We start from the raw sequence: 21,805 nt of genomic DNA on the forward strand, positions 1-21,805 counted from the left end.
TTCCCTTCAGGCCAGCACAGCAGCAAGAAAAAGACTGGTGGGGAGGGGAAAGGAAAAGAAGAAAAAAGCTATTCAAAACTCCACACCTCCACAAGTGCAGAGGTACAAAGCTCTGAGATATGAACTTAAGAAGTAGCACACCACTTGTCAAAATTTGCTCCATCCCTACATCATGTAACCTCAAGGCACCATCCATTCAATGGAACATCTAGAGAAGATCTGAAGTCTCAGGAGCCTAGCAACAGAGGCAAGAGAGACAGAATAGGGATTAGCAGTGGAGGTAGCAAATGTTTTCTACTGGCTCAAAGACAAGTGGATAGCACTTAAAAGTGGCAACAGAGAAGGAAAGATCCACAATTTGCTAAAGGTGATTTAAGTTAAAAATACATCTTCCCTGAAGATTCAGTGCTTAGTGGTTTATCTGGGTACAAAGAGAGTGATCCCTAGAAACAAACCAACAAAACCATCAGTAGCTCTATGTGACTAATTAAAATGTTGCAAATAATTTGCTGTCAAGTTCTTGCTTCTGTCATGCAGAGATGATGATCTCTTCAATTAAGTCCTCTCTCCTTCCAACAGCTGGTCCATTACTAAGTCCTCTCTCCTCCCAACTGATTGTGGCCATTTCTATGCAGCAGAAACTTATCCTGCAACTCAGCTGCAACGGATTGCTTCTTTCCAGGACCCAAGCATGTTGTGTACTCATAATAGTTCCTATTGTTTTTCATTTGGTTTTTTAAATGTTTGCCTGGTTTACAGACCACCAAAATAAAATGGGGATTTCTTTTCCTCAGTGCATTTACATTTATACTATCTGAGACACCATTATATAAAGAATCCCTAGTCCTTATAGAGAGAATCAGGACAATTAAGAATTATGTGAAGCACTGGAGGGCGCAGATTATCAAAATGGCAAGATTCATTTGGAAGGAAAAGCAGCAGTAAACAAACAAACAAAAAGAAAGTAGCCAATAGCACAGGAAGAGTGAAATACTTCATTAAATCACTATGGGACCTCCCTCCATGACTCCGAAGCCATACATAGCAAAGAAATAATATTATAACTTAAAAAAAAAAACTTCATAGTAAGCAGACACTATGAGTCTTATTCTGAAAGTATAAAAAAGAAAGGGAAGCCCCCCTCCTTTTTCTGGAATTCAAGCCAAAGGTCCAAATAAATTTGAAATAACATTTAGGAATTAATTATAAAGAATCCTGTCCGTGGGAAAATGCTCTTGTTTAGAATTCTTTTAAAAAATTCAATAAGACCTTATCAAATGTTCACTAGAGGGAACTAGAAGGAACTAAAGATTACAGTTAAAGAAGAAGAACACTCAAACTCAACTTACAAATACAGAATGAAGCAAAATATTTTAACATTGGACATATTGAAGGATATTTGTGAACAATGGACCCAGAAGTTAATGTTAAGAGTGTCTGTCTCTATAGATAGACTCCGTTTAAAATATGTTATGGAAGAGGAACAACTTTTACCTGACAAGATTGAGACTGATCTGAAAGTGGATTTAAAAATGACAGGCTACAAGAATGACTTGAAAAATGATGTTACACTGGACATACAAAAGAAAGATAAGAGATGGCCCCATCACTGTTAACTTTCCATAAGTCCCTCAAGACTTGGCTGGGTTATCAGGATTGGGGGTCTCAAGGAAATGGTGAGTTAATGAGATGATTCCATTGTCTGTAAGATCTGATGCTTTCTCCTTGCCTTTTTAATCATGCATTACTGTTTTAACTGTTGATTGTCTTTTTAGATTGCTATTTTATTGTTTTTCTTTTTTATTGTAAATCACCCAGAGTCACCTTCTGTGAGATGGGCAGCTATAATATAAATAAATAAAAATGGTTTAAATAAATAAATAAATAAATAAAAAACCATGAAACATGCTAAAAACTAAATACACAATTAAAACATGCATTTCAGTTATTAAATGCAGGAAGGCAGGAAGAAAGAACAAAAAATGTTTATTTTCACTTAAAACAGATGCATGCAGACTCCCTATTGTCACTTCAGGCATTTCTACTTGCCCACCAAAAAGAAAATTCATTCTTAAGAGAGAAGAGCCTTTCAAAAAGAATAAATTTGTTTCTATTGTTTCTTGTTAGAGATGGGGAAAAATTTTGATAGAAAAAAAAAGTCCTTCCGCATTTTCAACTAAAATGGTGCAAAACAGTCTGGAAGATGTTATTAGTCCTTTTCACAGAATCAGATGATACTGCTAAGAAAGTTATTGCATAAACTTAATATATAGAAATACTTGAAACAAGACGACTTGGGTATTCTCCACTTTTAAGGTAAATTAGTCAGACAACATTCAAGCAATTTATGCCTTCCCACAAAAAAAGTCAAATGTAAAAATGTAGCAATACACTTCAACTCAGATTGTCAAGAGCTATAGAGTTCTCAAGTTCCTTCAGACTCCTAATTGGAGGGTTAATCACACCTTTGTCTATATACTCCATTCATACTGATGTCACACATGTCATATATTCCACCTGTTGAATGTAAAAAGCGAGTTAGTATATGCATATACCTATACCTTGTAGGAACCATGTAATTTTAGTGAATCATACATAGTCCTAGCTCAAGACAAATAGGTGCAACATCACAGAATTTTGTGGGAAAGAAAAACAGCATTTTTTTTTCTTGAGGATTCACCATCCCAAATTAACCTGCTGCTAAGAGATATCTTAAGATTAGAGGAAAATGACTGGCTAATACATGTAGTCTTCCATTAACAACAGTAACTGGGACTGAAATTTCTACTGCTAAGTGATGTCATAAAGCATGATGTCAGGCAACCACATTGCTTAGTGACGGCAATCCTTGCTGTCCCCATTGTTAAGCGAGGATCACGGGTTGCTAAGCAAGGACCTCCTCTCAACTTTCTGCTGGCTTCCAACAGCCAAAATCATTGGGGAAGCCAGCAGGAAGTTGCAAGTCCATTGGGTCGCAAGCAGGCTGGCAGGCAGGTAAGTGGCTTCTGCTGGGTGGGTGAGGATGTGCAGGTGGTCCATGAGATTTAAACATCGTAGATCTGACACTTGCTGAAACTAAAAAAAATTGGATTTTCCCCAAGGAGACGACTCACCGATGAAAATCCCACAAAGCACCATGCCCAAGAAGGAGAAGGAGATCCTGGAGACGGAGGGAGAGATCACAGAGACTGAGATTGGAGCAACAGGTGGCAGTGCGAAAGAGCCATCCCCTCCACTAGAGATTGAGAAGTTCCTGATCCCTTCCCAGCTGACTGCCGCCCAGTTGGTGGTGAAAAAGAAGGAACGTCAGTGCGGCCAATTATGGGACACACAAAGCCCGTGGAAATTTTGGGAGGTTACTTAGGAATCACCACTGATGAAGCTGGATTGACCCAGATGGTCTGCAGGAATCAGAGATGCAACTGGGGCTGTGAAAGCTGCCATTGAGTCACGGGGCCAAGAGTTGAGGATCAGGGAGGGGGACAAATGGAAGACAGAGTTCTGCTGCCCTCTAGGTTCTTTCAATATCGAGTGATGCTGTTCAGACTGTCAGGGGTACTGGGGGTCTTTATGCAATTGATAAATGAAGTGTTACATCAATATTTGTACAAGGGTGTTTTGGTGTATTTGGATGATATTCTGATATATACTGAAACGTGGGATGAGCATTTAAAATTCGTGAGGGAAGGGCTTAAGAAACTTTTGGATGCACAATTGTATGTCAAACTTTCAAAATGTGAGTTTCACCAAGAACAAACTGATTACCTAGGATATCAAATTTCCAGTCAAGGGGGTGGAGATGGACCCAAGCAAGGTCCGTGACGTAGTGGGCTGGGAAGCACCAAAAACGCCAGTTGCAAAGTTTCTTGGGATTTGCTAACTTTTACTGCTAATTCATTCCTAATTTTGCTCAAGTTGCTCTGCCCCTTACTGACTTGTTAAAAACTAAGGGAAAGGACAAAATCGAAGCCCAAAAGCCAGGGGCACCCTTGGACTTGACAGAAGAATGTCAAGAGGAATTTGAGCACTTAAAAAGGCCGTTCACTGTGGAACCCATTCTAAAAGATCCGGACCCAGATAAACCATATGTAATCCAAGCAGATGCATCTGATGTGGCAATTGGGAAAGTGCTGTTGCAAAAAACTGACAATGGGGTGTTACATCCCTGTGCCTATATCTCCCAGACGTTTACTGAAACAGAGAGGAGATGGTTAGTGTAGGAAGTACTTGAAATACATCCTGGGGGCGGGGGGGAGAATTTCTTGGCTGATGCCCTCTCTCGACTGCCAGAACACAACAGCCAGAGAGAAAAGGTCATAGCGGCAGTGATTCCAATTTGCCAGGATGCAATGGCAGCAGTCACCAGAGGGCACAGTAAAGGAGAAGAGGCAGAATAGGAACTGTTAAAGGAGCTAAATTTGTATTTGCAAAAAGACGAGTGGTTTCTATAGAACAAAGATTCCCTAGTAGAAAGGAATGGAGCTTGGTGGATGGGAAACGGACTGTATGTGCCAGCTGAAGCTAGGAAAAGAGTGCTGGAAAGGGGTCATGACAACAAAATGGCTGGACATTTTGGTTTTGTGAAAACCCTACATCTCCTCCAGGGACAATTTTGGTGCAGGCAATCAGAAAAGATGTGGCCGAATATGTAGCCAGTTGCCCTACTTGTGCTATGGCAAAGAAGCACGAGGGAAAATCAATGGGCTTGTTACAACAACCCATGGCGACTTCCACCAAGCCCTGGAAAGAGATTATTATGGACTTTATTGTAGATCTCCCTGAAAGCAAAAAGTGGACCGTAGTTTGGATGGTCACGGACCTGTTTTCAAAACAAACTCATTTTACAGCGTGTGTGGCAATCCCATCAGCGACCCAATTAGCAAAAATGTTTATTCAACATATATATCGCTTGCACGGCATCGACGATTGAATAATCAGCTACCGCGGAATTCAGTTCACCTCAAAATTCTGGCGAATTTTCATGAAACTCATCGGAGCCAAACAGGGTCTGAGTTCGAGTTATCATCCCCAGACGGACGGGGCATCTGAATGCTGGAATGCTGGTTTAGAACAAGATTTAAGATGTTTTGTGAATCATCAACAAGATAATTGGGTTGATCTGTTGCCTTTTGCTGAAACAGCTTACAATAATGCTGTGCATGATAGTACTGGATGTACCCCTTTTAAAATAGCCATGGGTCAAGACTTCGTACCAATTCCCAAACTTCCATGTGAAAAGACTGGCGTCTCGTCGGCAGACAAATGGGTTAAGCAGATGAAAGACTTGTGGCCAGTTATAAAAAAGGCATTGGAAAAGGCAAGAGAAAGTTACAAGAAATATGCAGACCGAAAGAGGGCGCCTGAAAAATGGAAAGTTTGTGACAAAGTATATCTTTCAACCCAAAACGTAAAATCATCACAACCATCAAAGAAACTAGGACCTAAATACCTCGGACTTTTGAAATTGAAACAGTGATTAACCCAGTGACTGTTCGCCTCAAAGTGCCTAAATCATTAAGGAAGATCAGTCCCGTGTTTCACTGTAACTTGCTGAAGGCTTATGTAGAATCAACACGGTGGTACATGGCTCCATCAGTTCCGGGACCTATAATGGTTGAAGGCAAGCAACTTTTTGAAATAAAGGAAATACTAGATGTTAGGAAATATAAGGAGGAAATACAATTTCTAGTCCAATGGAAACATTTTCCAAAGTCTTTTTCTGAATGGGTAGCTAGAAAACATATGAAAGCTCCAAAACTGATTAAGGAATTTTACAAAAAATATCCTGATAAACCAAAGTAGTTATATTGTAACAATAATAATATGATATGCATACATATACAGTATGTGTCTATTCTATTTTCTTTGTTTGTTTCATTGTAGGTCTTCGAGAACCAGCTTTGAAGTTTATTTTTCTGTATATATATTTTTTTTGGATGGGCGGCATGTCAGAACCTCCAGCAATCAGTCTATCAGCTCATTAGTTGCTTGCTTCATTTCCGCCATTTTTCATTAGGAGGTGGGGGAAGGAAAGTGAAACCTTTAACACAGACAGACTGTTATCTGGGGCCAGGAATGTCCAATGTCGTACCAACATGAGAACTGGCCAAGGAAAGGGGGGTAAGAAGTAAGGGTAAAAGTAGACTGGGAATGCGCAGGCTTTTCAGTTTCAGCAATGCTTTGAGCATATACATCCCAATAAATGAATTTCTTTTTGAACTTGATTTGAGTTTCAAGAGATTTTTCTTCACTGGGATTTGAACATCGTAGATCTGACACCCAGAGCCATGGTGTCTCCCCACGCATGGCCAAGATGGTGAGCCCAGCGGAGGGGAGGCAGGCAAAGACAACAAAGGTTAGTTGGGGAGTAAATCCAGGCTAGCTCAAATTTTTATCACATGATCGTGGGAGTACTGCAATGGTGGTAAGTTCAAGGACTGGTCACAAGTCCATTTTTTCAGCACCAGTGTAACTTTGAACAGTCACTGAATGAATGGACATTAAGCAAGGAGTATCTGTATGCAGCAGGGTGTTCATGAACACTTCACATAGCACTACCCAGGTTCCCAGCCCATCTGAATCTAAAAAGTTGATTTTTAGATTCTCTTAATTAAAATATATATTAAAGGGGAATTGGTATGGAGCAAAGCCAAGGTCCAGTCTTCAGTAATTATTTTACCAAATAATAAATACATAAAACTTGAGCCTGCACCCACTTAACTAGAATAAAGTACATTGGATTAGAAGGGAAAACCCCAGAAAGTAGCACTGAGCAATGTCCCCAGGAAGGGTGGGTTTGGGGTATATTTGTTTGTTTTTTGGTGGCACCAAGAAAAGCATTTATGAATAGTCCTCCATCCTGCATGGCACCTCTTTTTTTAAATGCATAAAATATGTTTTCAGAACTCAAATTCACTCAGAAGTCTAATACAGTAAGCTACCCCTAGCCTAACCACTTATCTTGGAGTATCCCTCCTTCATTAAATCCCCTGGGATTTATATTCTGGATAATCCAAAGTAAGACTGAATTCTGCTTGCAAGTGGGTTGATGGAAGAATCTTTTTCCCCAGGGCATGAAAATTGGTAAATATTTAAAAGGCATGCAAATTTTCTCTTTTATCTCAAAAAAAGAGATTTGAAAGACAACAAGTAGAAACTGTTAAATTGTACATTTACGCTGGCCTCATACTAGTATACAAACAATGTAATACAAAAACTAGAATGATAGGTTTGGGCGCTGTAAAACTAGTTAAGATCTATGATTAGCTATAAAGTTTACTAGATAACCTTAAGCAAGCGGTTTTTTTGCCCTGTTTATAAAATGTATTAACCATCCTAAAGCTAAAAAGTTCTGAGTAGCAATCTCAGCATGGGAAGACGATCACAGCAGGGCCTCATGCCTTAAACTCAGGATTCATAGAGAAATAATCTACTTTACATAGTTGTAGAAATGGAATAATTTGCTCCGAGCAATTAATAAAGAACTGTGATTTTACAAAAAAAAAAAAAATGAGTAAGTCAACATTTGAAAGTTTCTCAGTACCCTTTTGCACGGTCAGGATCTTTTAATCGATTGGTGGTAGTTTTCTCATTCTGTTTCAGAATATCAGATACATTTGAAAGAAATTTACTACATGAGGAGGAGATAGCATAATCCAAGACTTTAGATCCTAAACTATGAACCAAAAAGTTCTGTCAACTTTCCCTGTCTAGACCTTAACAGAAGATTTAATGCAAGCTCCAATCATCTGATCTCTTAGCCTCAGACTTTCAACAATGGGATAATGATCTACCTCCATTACAAATACTGTATGTTGTAATGATTGCTAATATAGTTGAAGGTCCAGCACTTTACACATGTAAAAATGTATTATTTGTTTATGGGATTTCTGTACTGCCCTACTACTAAGATTGTATAAAAATAGTATAAATTACTAAATATAGAATTACAGTCTAAAAACAAGATAAGAAAGCCAAATCAAATGTGGCAGTGGGCAATGCATCAGATATGGCTTGAAAATGAAGACCAGACCAAACTAAAACAAGAAATAGATTGAAACCCGCTGTACATAAATATATGATATGTTTGTTTTAGTGATTATCTATCATCTATGACTGCTATATAGAAATTAACTGGAACAGTCTCTGTGTATTCAAGTAGTAGAGCACAGCAGCGTTCCCAGTTTCATGGGGGAGCAAATACACATAGCAGCCATATCTTTCCTGAGATCATGTAGTTGTCTCCCAATCCCAGGAGAAGGTGCATTTGGTTTAAGGAGTTGCTGATAAGTGCTATGTCCACGCCAAAGTACCTTTTTGCCTATATATTCAAACTGCTGCACAGCCCTAATAAAAGCTAAAAGAGTTCTGCTGCATGAAACCATCAGGTCATTAATCCATCTTGTGTTACACAGGCCCATTCTGTGTAACACAGAACAGATGCATTTAGGACATTCACAAGCCTGGCCTGAAAAGTAGGTTCTCCCCTTCACTATCACTTCCCAACAACCAGTATTTATGCTGGCATGTAACCTATCCTACCTATGATCCAAAAGTAGTAAACAGACATCAATCTTAATAGCCATTGATAGACTGATTTTCCATTAAACTGTCCTGATTTTTTTTAAAATCATCCAAAATGGCTGCCATTACCATAACTGTTGACAGTGAATTTCACAGTTCAACATGTGCTATTTCCTTTTGCCAGTCCTTGCATTTAATTTTAATGGATGATCTTGATATGGCAAGAGAAAGTATCTCTCTCAGTGTTACCTAAGTCATGAATGATTTTATATGCCCTCATCATGTCCTCCCTTAACTTCCTTCTTCTAAGCTATAGAGGTTAATTGCTGTGGTTCTTCATTAGGAGGAAGTTACTCTAGACCCTTAGTCATGCTGGTTGGGCTTTTTTGCAACATTTCTAGCTCTGTAATATCCTTCTCAAGAGGTGGTGACCAGAACTGTGAACAATACTCCAAGTGCGGTCTCAACATAGATTGGAATGAGGGCATTATCACAGTTCTATTTTCAATTATTTTCCTAACAATTCTAAACATGGAATATGCATTTTTACAGCAGTTGCACACTGGGCTGACATTTTCATTGAAGTGCCCACTGTGACTCCAAGATCTCTTTCCTTGTCAATCACTGCAAACCCAGGGTCCTTTAATGTATAGGTGAAGTTAGGATTTTTTTGGTGTCAACATGCGTCATTTTGCACTTGTTTAGAGCTGTGTGGGAGTGGAACACATTATGTTGACCAGAAGGGAAAATTTTAGGATGAAAAAGATAAAGTTGTATTTAATATATTAAATTTGTACAAATGTAGACGATAGAATAATTTCTATTGGGTTTAATTTTAGAAATAAAATTAAAGATTTCAAAAACAAATCCCAGTGGGTATAACACATTCTGGAATGTGAGCACTTTTTTCCCCCCAGATTGCTGCATCAATACAACAAGCAAGCATTTAACAAAACAGGCTTACCTATGATGCCTATTTAATAGGTTTTGTACTAAAGAAAGATTTCAAAGTACAGAATCCATGCATAGGAAACTAGGCATGCATAATTTAGATTAGATAAACTGTCCTTCTTCCCATTAAAATGTATGAATGGGACCCCAATATTTCCATCACCAGATCTATATAAGGGACATCATAACTTATCCATGTGGATTGCCCTTACTGACAGAAGATAACATATCAAGGGCCCACAGACAGTAAGGAAAACAAGTGAATACAAATTATCATTTTTACACCAATGCAAAACTGAACTCAGTGAGGAAGAAAGTGATAAGAGTGAAGGACATTACTTAAAATCCTTACTGACTTACTGAGCAACATACAAATATGGGAGGTTGCAGATTCAGAGAAGAGGGACAAGGAAGGAAAGGGAAGAGAGGAAAGTATTGACATATGCATTGCAGATCAGAGGAAAAGAACTCGGAAGCCTGCCAGGATAATTTTTATGAATGGAAGAGTGTGGAATAGCCACTTCCTCAGATATCCAGGGGAAAATCTACAACTTGAACATCAGGGAGAGAAAAATGCCAGATATGTTATTTAGTCATTTTTCACATTTTATTCGTATTCCAGATATTATTATTTTTTCCCATCAGCTATTAAAACAAAACCAAAAGTAGCATTATTTGATAGTATTTTAAAGGTATCCCAGTATTAAATGATAATAAATAATAATATTTTAATGAACGATTAGATAATATTACACAAACTGAGTAACACCTTAAAGGGGGTGTGTGGTTATTTAGCTGCTGGCATGCCCCATCCTGAACTGCTAGACCAAGAAATCTTAGAATATAAGCAATTAAATACCTTTATATTTTAAAAACAAAGTCTTTTCAATAGAACTAAACCTCACATCATTTTTTGTCCTTCTTATATAAATCAAACAAAAAAAATGAATTGGCTTTTTCTGCATTCAATTCTTCTTAAGGTTAACTAATTTTAAATCTGTATATTTTAGAGAATCAGGAACAGAAATACAACCCAATATGCATATGTCAAGAAAAGTCTATAAATCTGATGCATTATACTGCAAAATAAGAATTAAAGATAACGCAGGATATGGCTTGCCCAAAGTACAAATCAGATTAACTAACCATGTCAACTGTTTTCTTTTCTTGCATTTATATTCATCATTTATCTTTACTAATTTTGATTATTTCATCATATCCCCACTTATATTCTTAAACCACTTCCTGAAAATATGAATAATTACTGTATATATAAGGTTGAGAGATGCAGTTACAGAAAACAATACAGGTTGGGCCAATCAGTGGTATGATTCATATACAGTAGCCTTAGAGATTTTAGGACATACAAGTGACTCCCAATCACAGGCACCCTTTGAACCTCTGAAACTGCTTTATATAGAGCTAGACCACTGATCAGCCTCAGCAAATAAGCATCTTTTGTGACTGGCAGCAGCTCTCCAGGGTTTGAAACAGGGGTCATTCTCAGCTCAACAATGGACTGTGATTATTTTAAATGGAAGTTATATCTTGCATGAATGTATGTGGTCGACCCCATACAGCCTCTCCATGGACGAAGACATGATCAGTGATTAATTTATTTCAATATGCCACCCAGGCGGCAAAACTCTTATAGCCCTTTGCTATTTTACAGCTCAGCTTTTAATATCTCACATCATATCACATCTATGTTTTCATTTCAAATTACAACCAGTACTGAAATTTAACCAAAACTTACTTTTAAAAGAAATTGGAAATAGGGAGGTTTCTCAGACATACATCTGAAAAACTAACTTCAAAAGAACCAAGCAATTTAGAACAACCTAGAAGTTATTTCCTAGTACATCGTTGTTGGAAAATATGGTACATTAAATGGGAATAAATATACACCATAGTGACATATAATTGCAAATGACTGTTTTAATATGGTACATTAAATGGGAATAAATATACACATAGTGACATATAATTGCAAATGACTGTTAACTGGAATGAATCAAATAGGAAAAAAAAAAAAGGTTTACTTACAGTATTTTAAAGAATTCAAAGCAGGGGCTGAATCTGAAAAAAAACGTACAAGACATTGTAAGTATACAAATGTACACATAAATATATTAAAAATAATGAAATACTTGGTAATACTTTAGAAATTACTAAAGAAATATGATTATTGGACTAGTTTCAACATAGTTGTTCCTTGTGTTTGTAATATCTATATTTAAGGACACCCATTGTCTAAACTGCAATGTTTACAGTAGCAAAATTAGTTTTATTAAGTTTAATTAGTTTCAAAACTATATGCCTCATCTAATGTGCAGGGGGAAACAATGTAGTTTCAAAACATAACTGGAAGACTTAGGCTGCAATCTAAAACTGGCCAAAGAGCAACTCGGAGTTCATAAAAATGGTATAGTTGCCATTCTGTTGGCATAGAGGTCAATTACTGGAATATCATTTCTGCCCTCCAGAATTCCTATGGTATACAGGAAGAAAACTGTCCCAGTACAGATGTATTGAGAGTGCTATTTTGATTTAGGCAGAAAATCTATAGGTACCCATATCCAATAATAACAACAACATCATTTGATGGGTTTTTTAAAAAAAAATTTGGTGCCTTCGAGTCAGTGTTGACTCCTGGCAACCTCCTGGACAAGTCCCTGCAGTTTTCTTAACAAGGTTTTTCAGAAGTGGTTTTCCATTGCGTCCTTCCTACAGCTGAGAGAGGGTGACTAGTCCAAGGTCACCCAGTTAGTTTTGTGTCTAAGGCAGGACCAGAACTCACCGTTTCCTGGTTTCTAGCCCAGTGCCTTAACCACTGCACCTACTCTAGAATTAAAATATGCCCAATTCATACTTTACCAACCTATCGCGGGATGCTTTTCACTGGTTTGAGAGAACTACATATCAGCTGAAATACACTGCTTCTTCCTACTCCAGTTCCACCAATCCCCTATGAGTAATTTAGTATTACTGAATCTTTACATTTTCCAAGCACTTTAATATATTTACTGTTACATCAAGCAACCAAATCAATAATTCCCCTCTTCAACTTTTGTTTTAAAAGCAGACTTTTGAATAAAACTGTATTTTCAACAAAACAAAGCTTACCAGTGTCACCATAGAGAAAAATGCATGTGTATATACACAAGTGCACACACAAAAATGTTCCTGCTGATCTCCTAAATGACTATCTAATAGCTGCTGAATCTTACACACTTCTGCTCTTAACATTAACATTATATGGTGTTGGTGTTCTGATTTTTCCAGATCTCTGCATGAACAAGTAGTGAAATGGTTACAGGTCATCATTCTTTTACAGGATTTATCAACCGCTCGTGCAGGATTATTACCTATTTAATTTTTAATTTGCTTTTTCTGTATGAGCTCAAAGCAGGATACCAGGATACATTGTTTTTCTTCATATTTTTCTTCATATTTTATCTTCACCTTATGAAATCAGACAGTGAATGTGCCAAAGTCATCCAGCGAACTTCATAGCTGAATGGAGATTTGAACCATGATCTGCCCAGCTCTACAGTTCCAAAAAAATTATTTTTGTTCTTCCTATCTCCACCCCCTTTTCACTCTTTTAGCCTGTGTTATACAATGCAAAGATATTCCTAAGGAGAAAACTTGGTAGATGCCTCCAAATTCCCAGGAGATAAGTAGCAATAATCTTAGTATGAATATAAAAAATTGAAGTTGGTTAAGATATTTCAATAAAATATTATTGCATTTGCATTTGCAAGTTTTATTACAATCAATAGAACAGAGCTAAAATAAGAACAAACAATAAATACTAATACAGTATAATCTGGATAAAACATAGATCCAATTAATGACTTTAATCACATTGTTTCCTGTGTGGAACAATCTATAGATTTAAATTAAATTCCACAAAAGGCTTTTATTAAAGATCATGGTATTTATAATAAGAATTGCATCCCTACATATTTGTGGCTGAAACTCAGGCTATAATCCATGAGACAGATGTAAGCCCATTGATTTCAACAGTAAAATGCTCTTCATTTTATGCTAGGATATCATCCTGGTATTTTCATATCTTATAGAAGGCTATCTCAAAAATATGCATCACTGACTTAGCAAACAGGAGTCTGATGTGTGAGTCTAAAGAAAGAGAAAAAGCAGAAGAGAGCCAAGAAGGAAGTTGTCATGTAGTTCCATGACAAGAATTACACATGCTACAATGGCAGCTGGAAAAGAAGGTGAGGGTGTTAGAGACAAAGGAATCTATGCTTCGGCTCATTATGGACAATGAGGGTTTGTTGAATCAGACGCAGGAAGTATTTGCTAAGGAATAGTATCAACTAGCCTCCCAGAAGATAAAACAAAGCCAAGTAAAGGGGACAGAGACCTAGAGAAATATTACACAAAGCCCAAGATTGCCAAAAAAGCTCTTTCACTTTTGAGCTTCAGAATATATTCCAAAGCCTCCCTTAAGATAATGTTTCTGGATCCTTGGATGAAGTAAAATAGGCCCTAGAAAATACTGCTAACAAAACTGCACGAGAATACCAGCTACATGTGATTTATAAGCATGGATAGAAAACATAGCACGGTCAAGGGACTGAAAAGTATCAATTTATATTCCATTACAAAAAAAGAGCAACGCTAAAGAATGCTCAAACTATCAAAAACATCTGCACTTATCTCACATGCTAGTAAGATGATACTCAAGATTTGACAATCACACTTCAACAGTACAAAGAATGAGAATTACCAGATGTGTAAGCTGGATTCAGAAAAGGCAGAGGCACCCATGATCACACTGCTAACATCGGATAGATAATGGAAAAGTCAAGGGAGTTCCACATACATAGAGAAAAATATATATATACTGTATATATTTACTCACTTTGGCAGCACATATACTAAAATTGGAATGATACAAAGTTTAGCATGGCCCCTACATAAGGATGACATGCAAATTCTTGAAGTGTTCCATACAAATTTAATTATAGATATAGATATATGGAAATCTTGGAAACAATACGACATATTAACAGAAGCCAGCACTGATTTGTCAAGAACACATCTTGCCAAGCTAGCCTGTTTTTTAATTTAATTTTATTGCTGTTCTAGCCAATCCAACCACAAACAGTCTTGACTGGGTAACTTGTTTAACAGACTGTGGTACTGCTATAAATTTCAAAATATCTTGTAAAACATTTGAGAAGGTATCCCATCCTGTGACATTCTGATTAGCAAGCTATGTAAGTTTGTGGTGGATACCAAGAAATTAAAACTGGCAATCATGCTCAAAGAGTTTATCAGTGACTCCTCATGAGGTACTAAGCGCAGTGTCACAACTATGAGTCTAAGATTTCAATAACTGACCCAAACTGATAGAATAGAGATGAGTTCCTGCCATCATCTGGTGACCAAGAAAACATGGGAAAATGGCCTTGGAAATCCAGAAAAAAAAAAAAAATCCTCTTATTTCTTGTTCCCATTTAATTTCTCTGGTTTTAACCAGTCTGGTTTGAAGGCAATATCAGTTAGAAATGAGGCACCTACCCACAGTCTGCAATTCCATTTTATTTCTGAGAACACTGAAACATAAAGTTCATGACTATTTCAAACAAAATATAGCAATGTGTCCCTGTGAGGTTGGGCTAGTTTGGCTAGTTAGCTGAAAATTATTTAATTAACTAAGGAAGTAATCTTATCCAGAATAAACGAACATCAACTGCACATATTCTTTAATGCAGAGGGAAGATTGAAACTATACCTTCATAATGACAAACAAACAGAAAGTGAAAAACATTAAAATGCATTTCCTCTACGCAATATAAACTTTCAAGTTTCTAAAAAATGAATGCAAGGAAGTACGAACTGCTCTTTACTGCGTCCCTAGACTTGGCATCTTAATGCAGCCATTCATCAAAATACAGCATGTTTTTCACCTGACATGAGTGTCTTGTTCAATCAAAGGAAACCTACTGACAATCTTTCAAATATCCAGTTCTAAATATTACCTACAGCAACTGGCCTGCTTTTGATTTATTGAATAATTTGAACAGAAAACACCTATAGTAAAAAACATTACATGTAATCACTTACATTTCTTTGTTGTATATGGAATCAAAAATATTACCAAAATAAGAAATGACAATACCAAGTTACACCAGTTTGCTTCAGCCAGACTGACTTAATGGTGCATATACACTTAGCTATGCACACGCCCATACATTTAAACCATAGTTTAGATATGGTTTCACTTCACTGATTTTCATGAACAGGGAGCCCCAGAATTGGTGATCAATTACTAAAATAAAATTTTACATTTAAAAAAATGCTGATTCAGGAGCAATGGGAATAAACTGAAGGCATTTTGCATTTCACAGGCCTGCTCCTCTGTATATGTATATGCATGTTAGGGAGAAGGAATATTATCAATTTCTGAACTGCAAGAAATGTCTAACACAGATTATGGGTAAACTGTTATAGAGCAATTTGCCACATTTAGTTCTTTCTTTAATCAAGAAACCTGCCTGATTGTGAGCTTATTTCCCCAAGGCTGAAAGGGAGGGTTATTCCATTAAGTCTTTGGGGAGCAGCAGTCTACCTAATATGTTTCTGAATTACTCCAGACTGAGCTAACATGAAAACAAAGCCTGGTTTCCACTGCATGAAAGGATGATTCTGATTCTCAGCTGGGAAGATTTAAGGAAATATTTATGCTTATGCAAAACCTAAGGAAATTGTTGAAGTAATTGCATCTATTGGGCCACTATTGTCAAGGATTGTGAACATCTATTAAAACATATCAGCAAGGTGCTACCCATTATGCATTTCCCAGGGACTTCATGCAAGGAGCTGTATAGAAATCTCATTTGCCTGCATCCTATTTCTTAACCATGAAAGGTTACAAAGGATAAAAAAGAATTTGGCATTTAGCAGTTCCAACGACAACAAGCACAATGTCCACATACAAAGTACTGCTGCATCTAGCTGGACTGCAAACAGGAATCCTGCCTTTCCAATTTTTTCCTCTCTATTCATGCTTGGAGCCAATGGGACAGTTAGAACAAAGAACACCTCTTTTGACTTACATTGTGTTGGCCCAGTGTTTTATTGGGGGAGCATAGTGAGTAGAATTATGGTCTTGCAAAGTGGCTGCAGCCACGTCAAACACATATGCAGAATCAGGATTCCATTTTGCATTTGAGGGAGAGGGTCGTCTGATTTTGTGCATGCATGTTCTAAGTCTATTTTGTACAATGTTCATGTGTTGTTTCTACCTTAAATTTAAGGGCATGGGGGGGGGGAAGAGAGGGAGAGAGATCTGGAGAGCAGCTCAGTAGATATGAATTATCAATTCCTTGACTGTACAGTATGAACATGGTAATAGTACCCATTGGACTCGCACTCCTGAACTACATAAATGTCCTTGAGAAAAAGAAGAGTTGATCCTCAAATAGATTGTATCTTAATTATCAAGGCCACCAACTCTATGAAAATTTATTAGCAGGCAAACACTATTAGAGGCTTTATATAAGAGAAGGCAACCCACAGTTCTAGGATAACACACGATCATCACTATTTCAAAATTCCTCTACAAAAATTAATCCAAGCCCTTGGCAGCCTACTGAATATGGAAAAAGAGAATGGGAGAGAACAAAATGGAGTAGCAGAGACTGAAAACTGGTTTTGATACTGGCTCCACCAATGTTGCTTCAAGTTAATTCATCAATTATATGCAGTCCCATGCAGCACAGAGAGCAGACCATGTTTTTATGGAGACCACACTTGAATTTTTTTTTAGTTCTTTGACCTGAGAAACACAGAGGAGGCACAGTGATGTAATGACATTGTCAGAAAGGGCCACAGTGATATTTCTGCCCTTATTTGAGGAGATTAATAGGGTCAGGTTATTTGCAGGACCCCTTCTCCTTAAGGATACCTGCCCATTCCACCAAATTGGGTAGAGAAGGCCCATTATAGGTCCCTTCCCTTAAATGTTGCCATCTAGTGGGACCTAGGAAATGTGCCTTTTCCACAGCAGCTCCAACCCAGTGGAATACTATTTCCTTTGAAATCCAGCAGGCCCCCACCCTCTTAACCTTCCAGAAGGCCATAAAGAGCCACCTCTTGCCACAAGCATGGGGATAGGGTGAGGTTGCAGCCTGAAGACAGTGATGTTGGCTGCATTGGAAGAGAATGGTTGTGGCGTCAGGTTTTTGTTTTTGCTTTTATTCTTTTCATGGTGTTTTGGTTTTATATCATTGCTGTGAGCTGCCCAGAGTTGTGTCTCTTAAGATGGACAGCCATAAAATATTTTTAATAATTACCCCAAAACAGATACGTTAATCTAATACTATTCTTGTTCTTAAAATACTGGAACAAAGCATTAAAAATCTTGTCCCTGAAACCTGGAATTCTTATGCTAAATTTTGGAGGTCCAGTCATGAAGAAATGTACCAAAAATGGGAGTTAATGCATGTCACTTACTCTTATTCTGCAAAACACTGAGTGCAGAAATGCAACTTTGCAGACTTTATTAACAGTAAGAGTCATATGTTATATACATGTCAATGACAATAAGATAGAACTGTTATAATTAATCATTAGGTGTTACCAATATGAATTATTGTGTATTGAACTTATATGTTTATTCTGTAAGCAGAAGATATGAAGAGGAAAGGGAAAAATGCAAAGCAGGATCCAAGAATAGACCAACAATCCACCTAAGATAATTACAGAGAACCTTTTTTCATGGTAAGATCTACATTATCTCAGTAAAAACCTGCCACAGTAAATTAGATTCTAGAATATATTGTAGTTAGAGTCAAAGTGGATGGTTTCATAGCAAAAAGTGGCTGAGTTATGGATATGACTCTTTTGTTCAGTAAAGAATAATTGCAAACGACATATACAGTACATTCAGATTTTTTTCATCCCAACTTCTTGGGAGATAAATATAAGTGAACTTAAATTATGAGTAAGGCTGCTGAGAGAGTGGCAATATGGAGAATGGGATGAAGCCTGACAACAGGGAGCATGCCTGGGGGATGGGGGGCGTCCAGGAGTTTAGCCTGAGAGGTCTGAAAATGTATATTTGGCTGACAGGTCAAAGATATCCTGTCCATACATTACAGGAAGATCGACAAATTTATAGCAAATTCTGCTGAAGCCCTGAAGTTAAAAAAAATCTACTAATAGAAAAAAAAAAAGAATGAAATATTCCTTAAAACTGATAAATAAAAAGAAGGTATCTGGCATCAATCATGTATATACATCCAAAGAACTGTGATAATAAGAGAGTTAAATTTTCTTGTTGTTGCTTAATAATTATACCCTCTTATATTTGGAATTGAGGGTAAAATCAAAAACATTTTATCATGAACTGCTTACTAGGAGGCAAAGGTAGTACATTTAACTGGAAGACCAAAGTCCTTTATTTAAAAAATATATATATTAAAAGAAGATTTTACAAAGATTAAAAAAACTACAGAAACAAAATAAGAAGTAGAAAAAGAAATTATAAAAGGGTAAAAGAAAAAGTGACGTATAACAAAAAGGAAAGAAAAAGATACGTAAAGAAGTGACTTCCAATCTTCTTTGCAGCAGTTACAAGAATAGCAATTACCATTTCCACTCTCCCATATTGCATATCACGGTTCCCTTCTTCCCATAGACAAACCTTTTTAATCAATAAATCCTGAAATCAACAGTTCATTTTTATCCATTTTTATTATTCCACTTTCCAAAAAGTCTATAAAGGGTTTCCAGTCTTTTATAAAAGTAGTTGTAGTTCCCTTCTTAATCAAACAAGTCAATTTAGCCATTTCTGTAAACTCAGCCATCTTCACAATCTAGTCCTCCATTATTGGTGTTTCTGTAGTCTTCCAACTTTGTGCATATAATAGCCTTGCTGCAGTTACCATATATAAAACCAATTATCCATGAGCCTTTTCTAGTTGATGGTCCGTAAGTCCTAATAAGAAAAGTTCCAGTTGAAACCTGGAACTTAATTTTTAGAACTCTCTGCATCACCATACGTATTTGTATTCAGTATCTTTTCACTCAAGTCTACATGCATTATAAAATGTCCCTTCATGTTTTTCACATTTCTAACAATGATTAGAAGTACCTTTATACATTAGATAATTTCTCTGGTGTCATATACCAACAATACATAATGTTTAAAAAGTTTTCATTTAAATTGTAAGACAATGTGAATTTCAGACCCTTTAACCACATTCTCTCCCACTGATCCATTTGAATACTATAACCAAAATTCTTGGCCCATTTTACCATACATTTTTTAACTTGCTCTTCCTATGTCTCAAATCTCAGCAAAAGTTCATACATTTTAGCAATCACATATTCATCATTTGTACATAATTCATTTTTAAATTCCATTTTATCATATTTTATTCCTGGTACTTTATCTATAATAAATCTTTCTTTTAATTGTGCATATGAGAAACATTGAAAACTAAATCCCTCTACAGTCAATTATTCTCTTGATTTCATCTCAAGCTCCCCATTTCCCTGTACTAACAAACATTTGTATGTTAACCATTTGTTTTTGCCCGCTGTTTCTTTTCTGTAAAACGTTTCTTGAGCTGAGGCCGAAGACCAAAGTCCTTTTAGTGTACAAAACCATTTTTTTGGATTCTGGACTAAAAGTTGTGATTCTTTTTTGATCTGCTACAGAAGGGTCATGAAATATTTAAAATACATCATGCAAAGAAAAATAAATACATCTGAAGGACACAGTTGGGAAATCACTAGATAAATACCATATACGTTTTTTAGAAATACATTTATTCAAATAACTTCCAGAGCATGTAACTAATATTACTATTCTATTCAATTTGATCATGTGTTCAATTTGAACAATATTAAAGTACTGATTTATGGAGAAAAATGTACATTCTCATACCCTTTCTACGCCTATGTAATCCATATGGTTCTTTGGAGCAATTTTTTGCCTTTTTATATTTTGATTGTCTTAATATTTGTTTGGAACTCCAATTATGCTTGTTGCAATGCGATGATGAATGAGTTTTTTATGTCCAAATAATGAGGTAGAATATTATAGAAGCTACAAAGACATACAGCATTCTTTACTTCTCATAACTCTGTTTTTCAGAATTTGGCTGTATTAACTGAAAGACCAGTTAGCTCACATATAATCCTAAACAGAATACAGCAACAGTAGCATTTTTTGTGGTGGTCAAGGGTTTTATGACTAGTTACCTCTTCACATAACACATAAACACTGGGTTTATGACAAACTATCCTTCTATATTATGTATTACATTTCTATCTCACCACAGTAGTAATTAAAGCCCTCTGGACTGCAGCAAAGTCTAGTTTCCATCTCATCTACTGCCACTAATTCCTGCAATAACAAGCGCATATCAATATTGCACCTGGCAGTAGTAGTAATTTCCAAAATAGCAGCTACACTGATTATGCTATGTCACAGTTCTCTGGGTCCTAGTCTCTCTGAGCTCTCACAACATTTCTAGTTAAAAACACTAGCAACGTCCCACTAAAAGGAAGATCTAGCACTAGGATAAAGGCCAATATGTAGTTTAAACAGAGCCAGTTCCAATTTCTGATTGCAAACCTGGAGAATAAAGTAAATAAATAAAATTCATCTTCTCTCAAGAATGAATGAATGATGCAATGCCACCCAAAATCAATTGAATGGTAAGTATTCATTATTTGTATGTTAGGGACATCTGCAGGTTTGTTTTTAAAGGCAAGGTAGTGTGTGCAAGTGTGCAATTGAAACTTTTTTTGTGTGTTGCACTTGTGCACACATAAAAAGGGGCAGGGCTTCAGTCATGGATACTGTACCCACTTGAGTTTTTTTACCCCCTCCCCATTGCAGATGCCTGATGTGTATCATCTTATATCTTCAGAACAAAGAACATAATTTAAAATTGCTCTTGACTGGTTATACAGAAAACATTAAAGTTCCAGTAAAACAGAAACATAAGTTTGGTTTTTTAAATTGTCTGGATGTGATATGGAAGTGTAGAAAGTGAACAAAAAATATAAATCATGCCAAGAACAGCACTGTAAGGAACAACATTACTGGAAACTGACAGGTTATTGTTAATTCTGTGGTTACTGCTCCAGCTATGCTCAAAAACAAGAACCAAGTGCAGCAAAAGCCATAAAGGAAGGAGAAATCGCTCCATGGTTGGGTTTTTATATTACTGTTAATATGGAGAAAGAAAACAGGGAAAAGAGAAGAATGAGTGAAAATAAGGTTTTGATTAAGTGATATGAGAGTCCCCAGCCAGTCCATTAAAAAAAACCCTTT

At 36.7% G+C, this 21,805-nt stretch overlaps 1 protein-coding gene and 1 non-coding gene across 4 annotated transcripts in view; one reads left to right on the forward strand and one right to left on the reverse strand.

The window, feature by feature from the left end:
* The window catches only part of GLI3 (GLI family zinc finger 3), a 278,516-nt gene that overhangs the window by 150,308 nt on the left and 106,403 nt on the right, over positions 1-21,805 (reverse strand). For all 3 annotated transcript variants that reach the window (XM_088150011.1, XM_088150009.1, XM_088150010.1), the window contains exon 4: positions 11,521-11,553. In XM_088150011.1, the coding sequence (XP_088006137.1) occupies positions 11,521-11,553 (33 nt within the window). The remainder of the gene's footprint in view (positions 1-11,520; positions 11,554-21,805) is intronic.
* LOC112540047 (U6 spliceosomal RNA) lies at positions 14,361-14,464 on the forward strand. Its single transcript, XR_003084095.1, has one exon. It is a non-coding gene; the product is annotated as a U6 spliceosomal RNA (small nuclear RNA).

This window comes from Python bivittatus, unplaced genomic scaffold (assembly GCF_059951505.1).
Source record: "Python bivittatus isolate LINGU-HERP-01145 unplaced genomic scaffold, Pbiv_v1 ctg000610_np1212, whole genome shotgun sequence".
In the NCBI taxonomy this organism is placed as follows: domain Eukaryota; kingdom Metazoa; phylum Chordata; class Lepidosauria; order Squamata; family Pythonidae; genus Python; species Python bivittatus.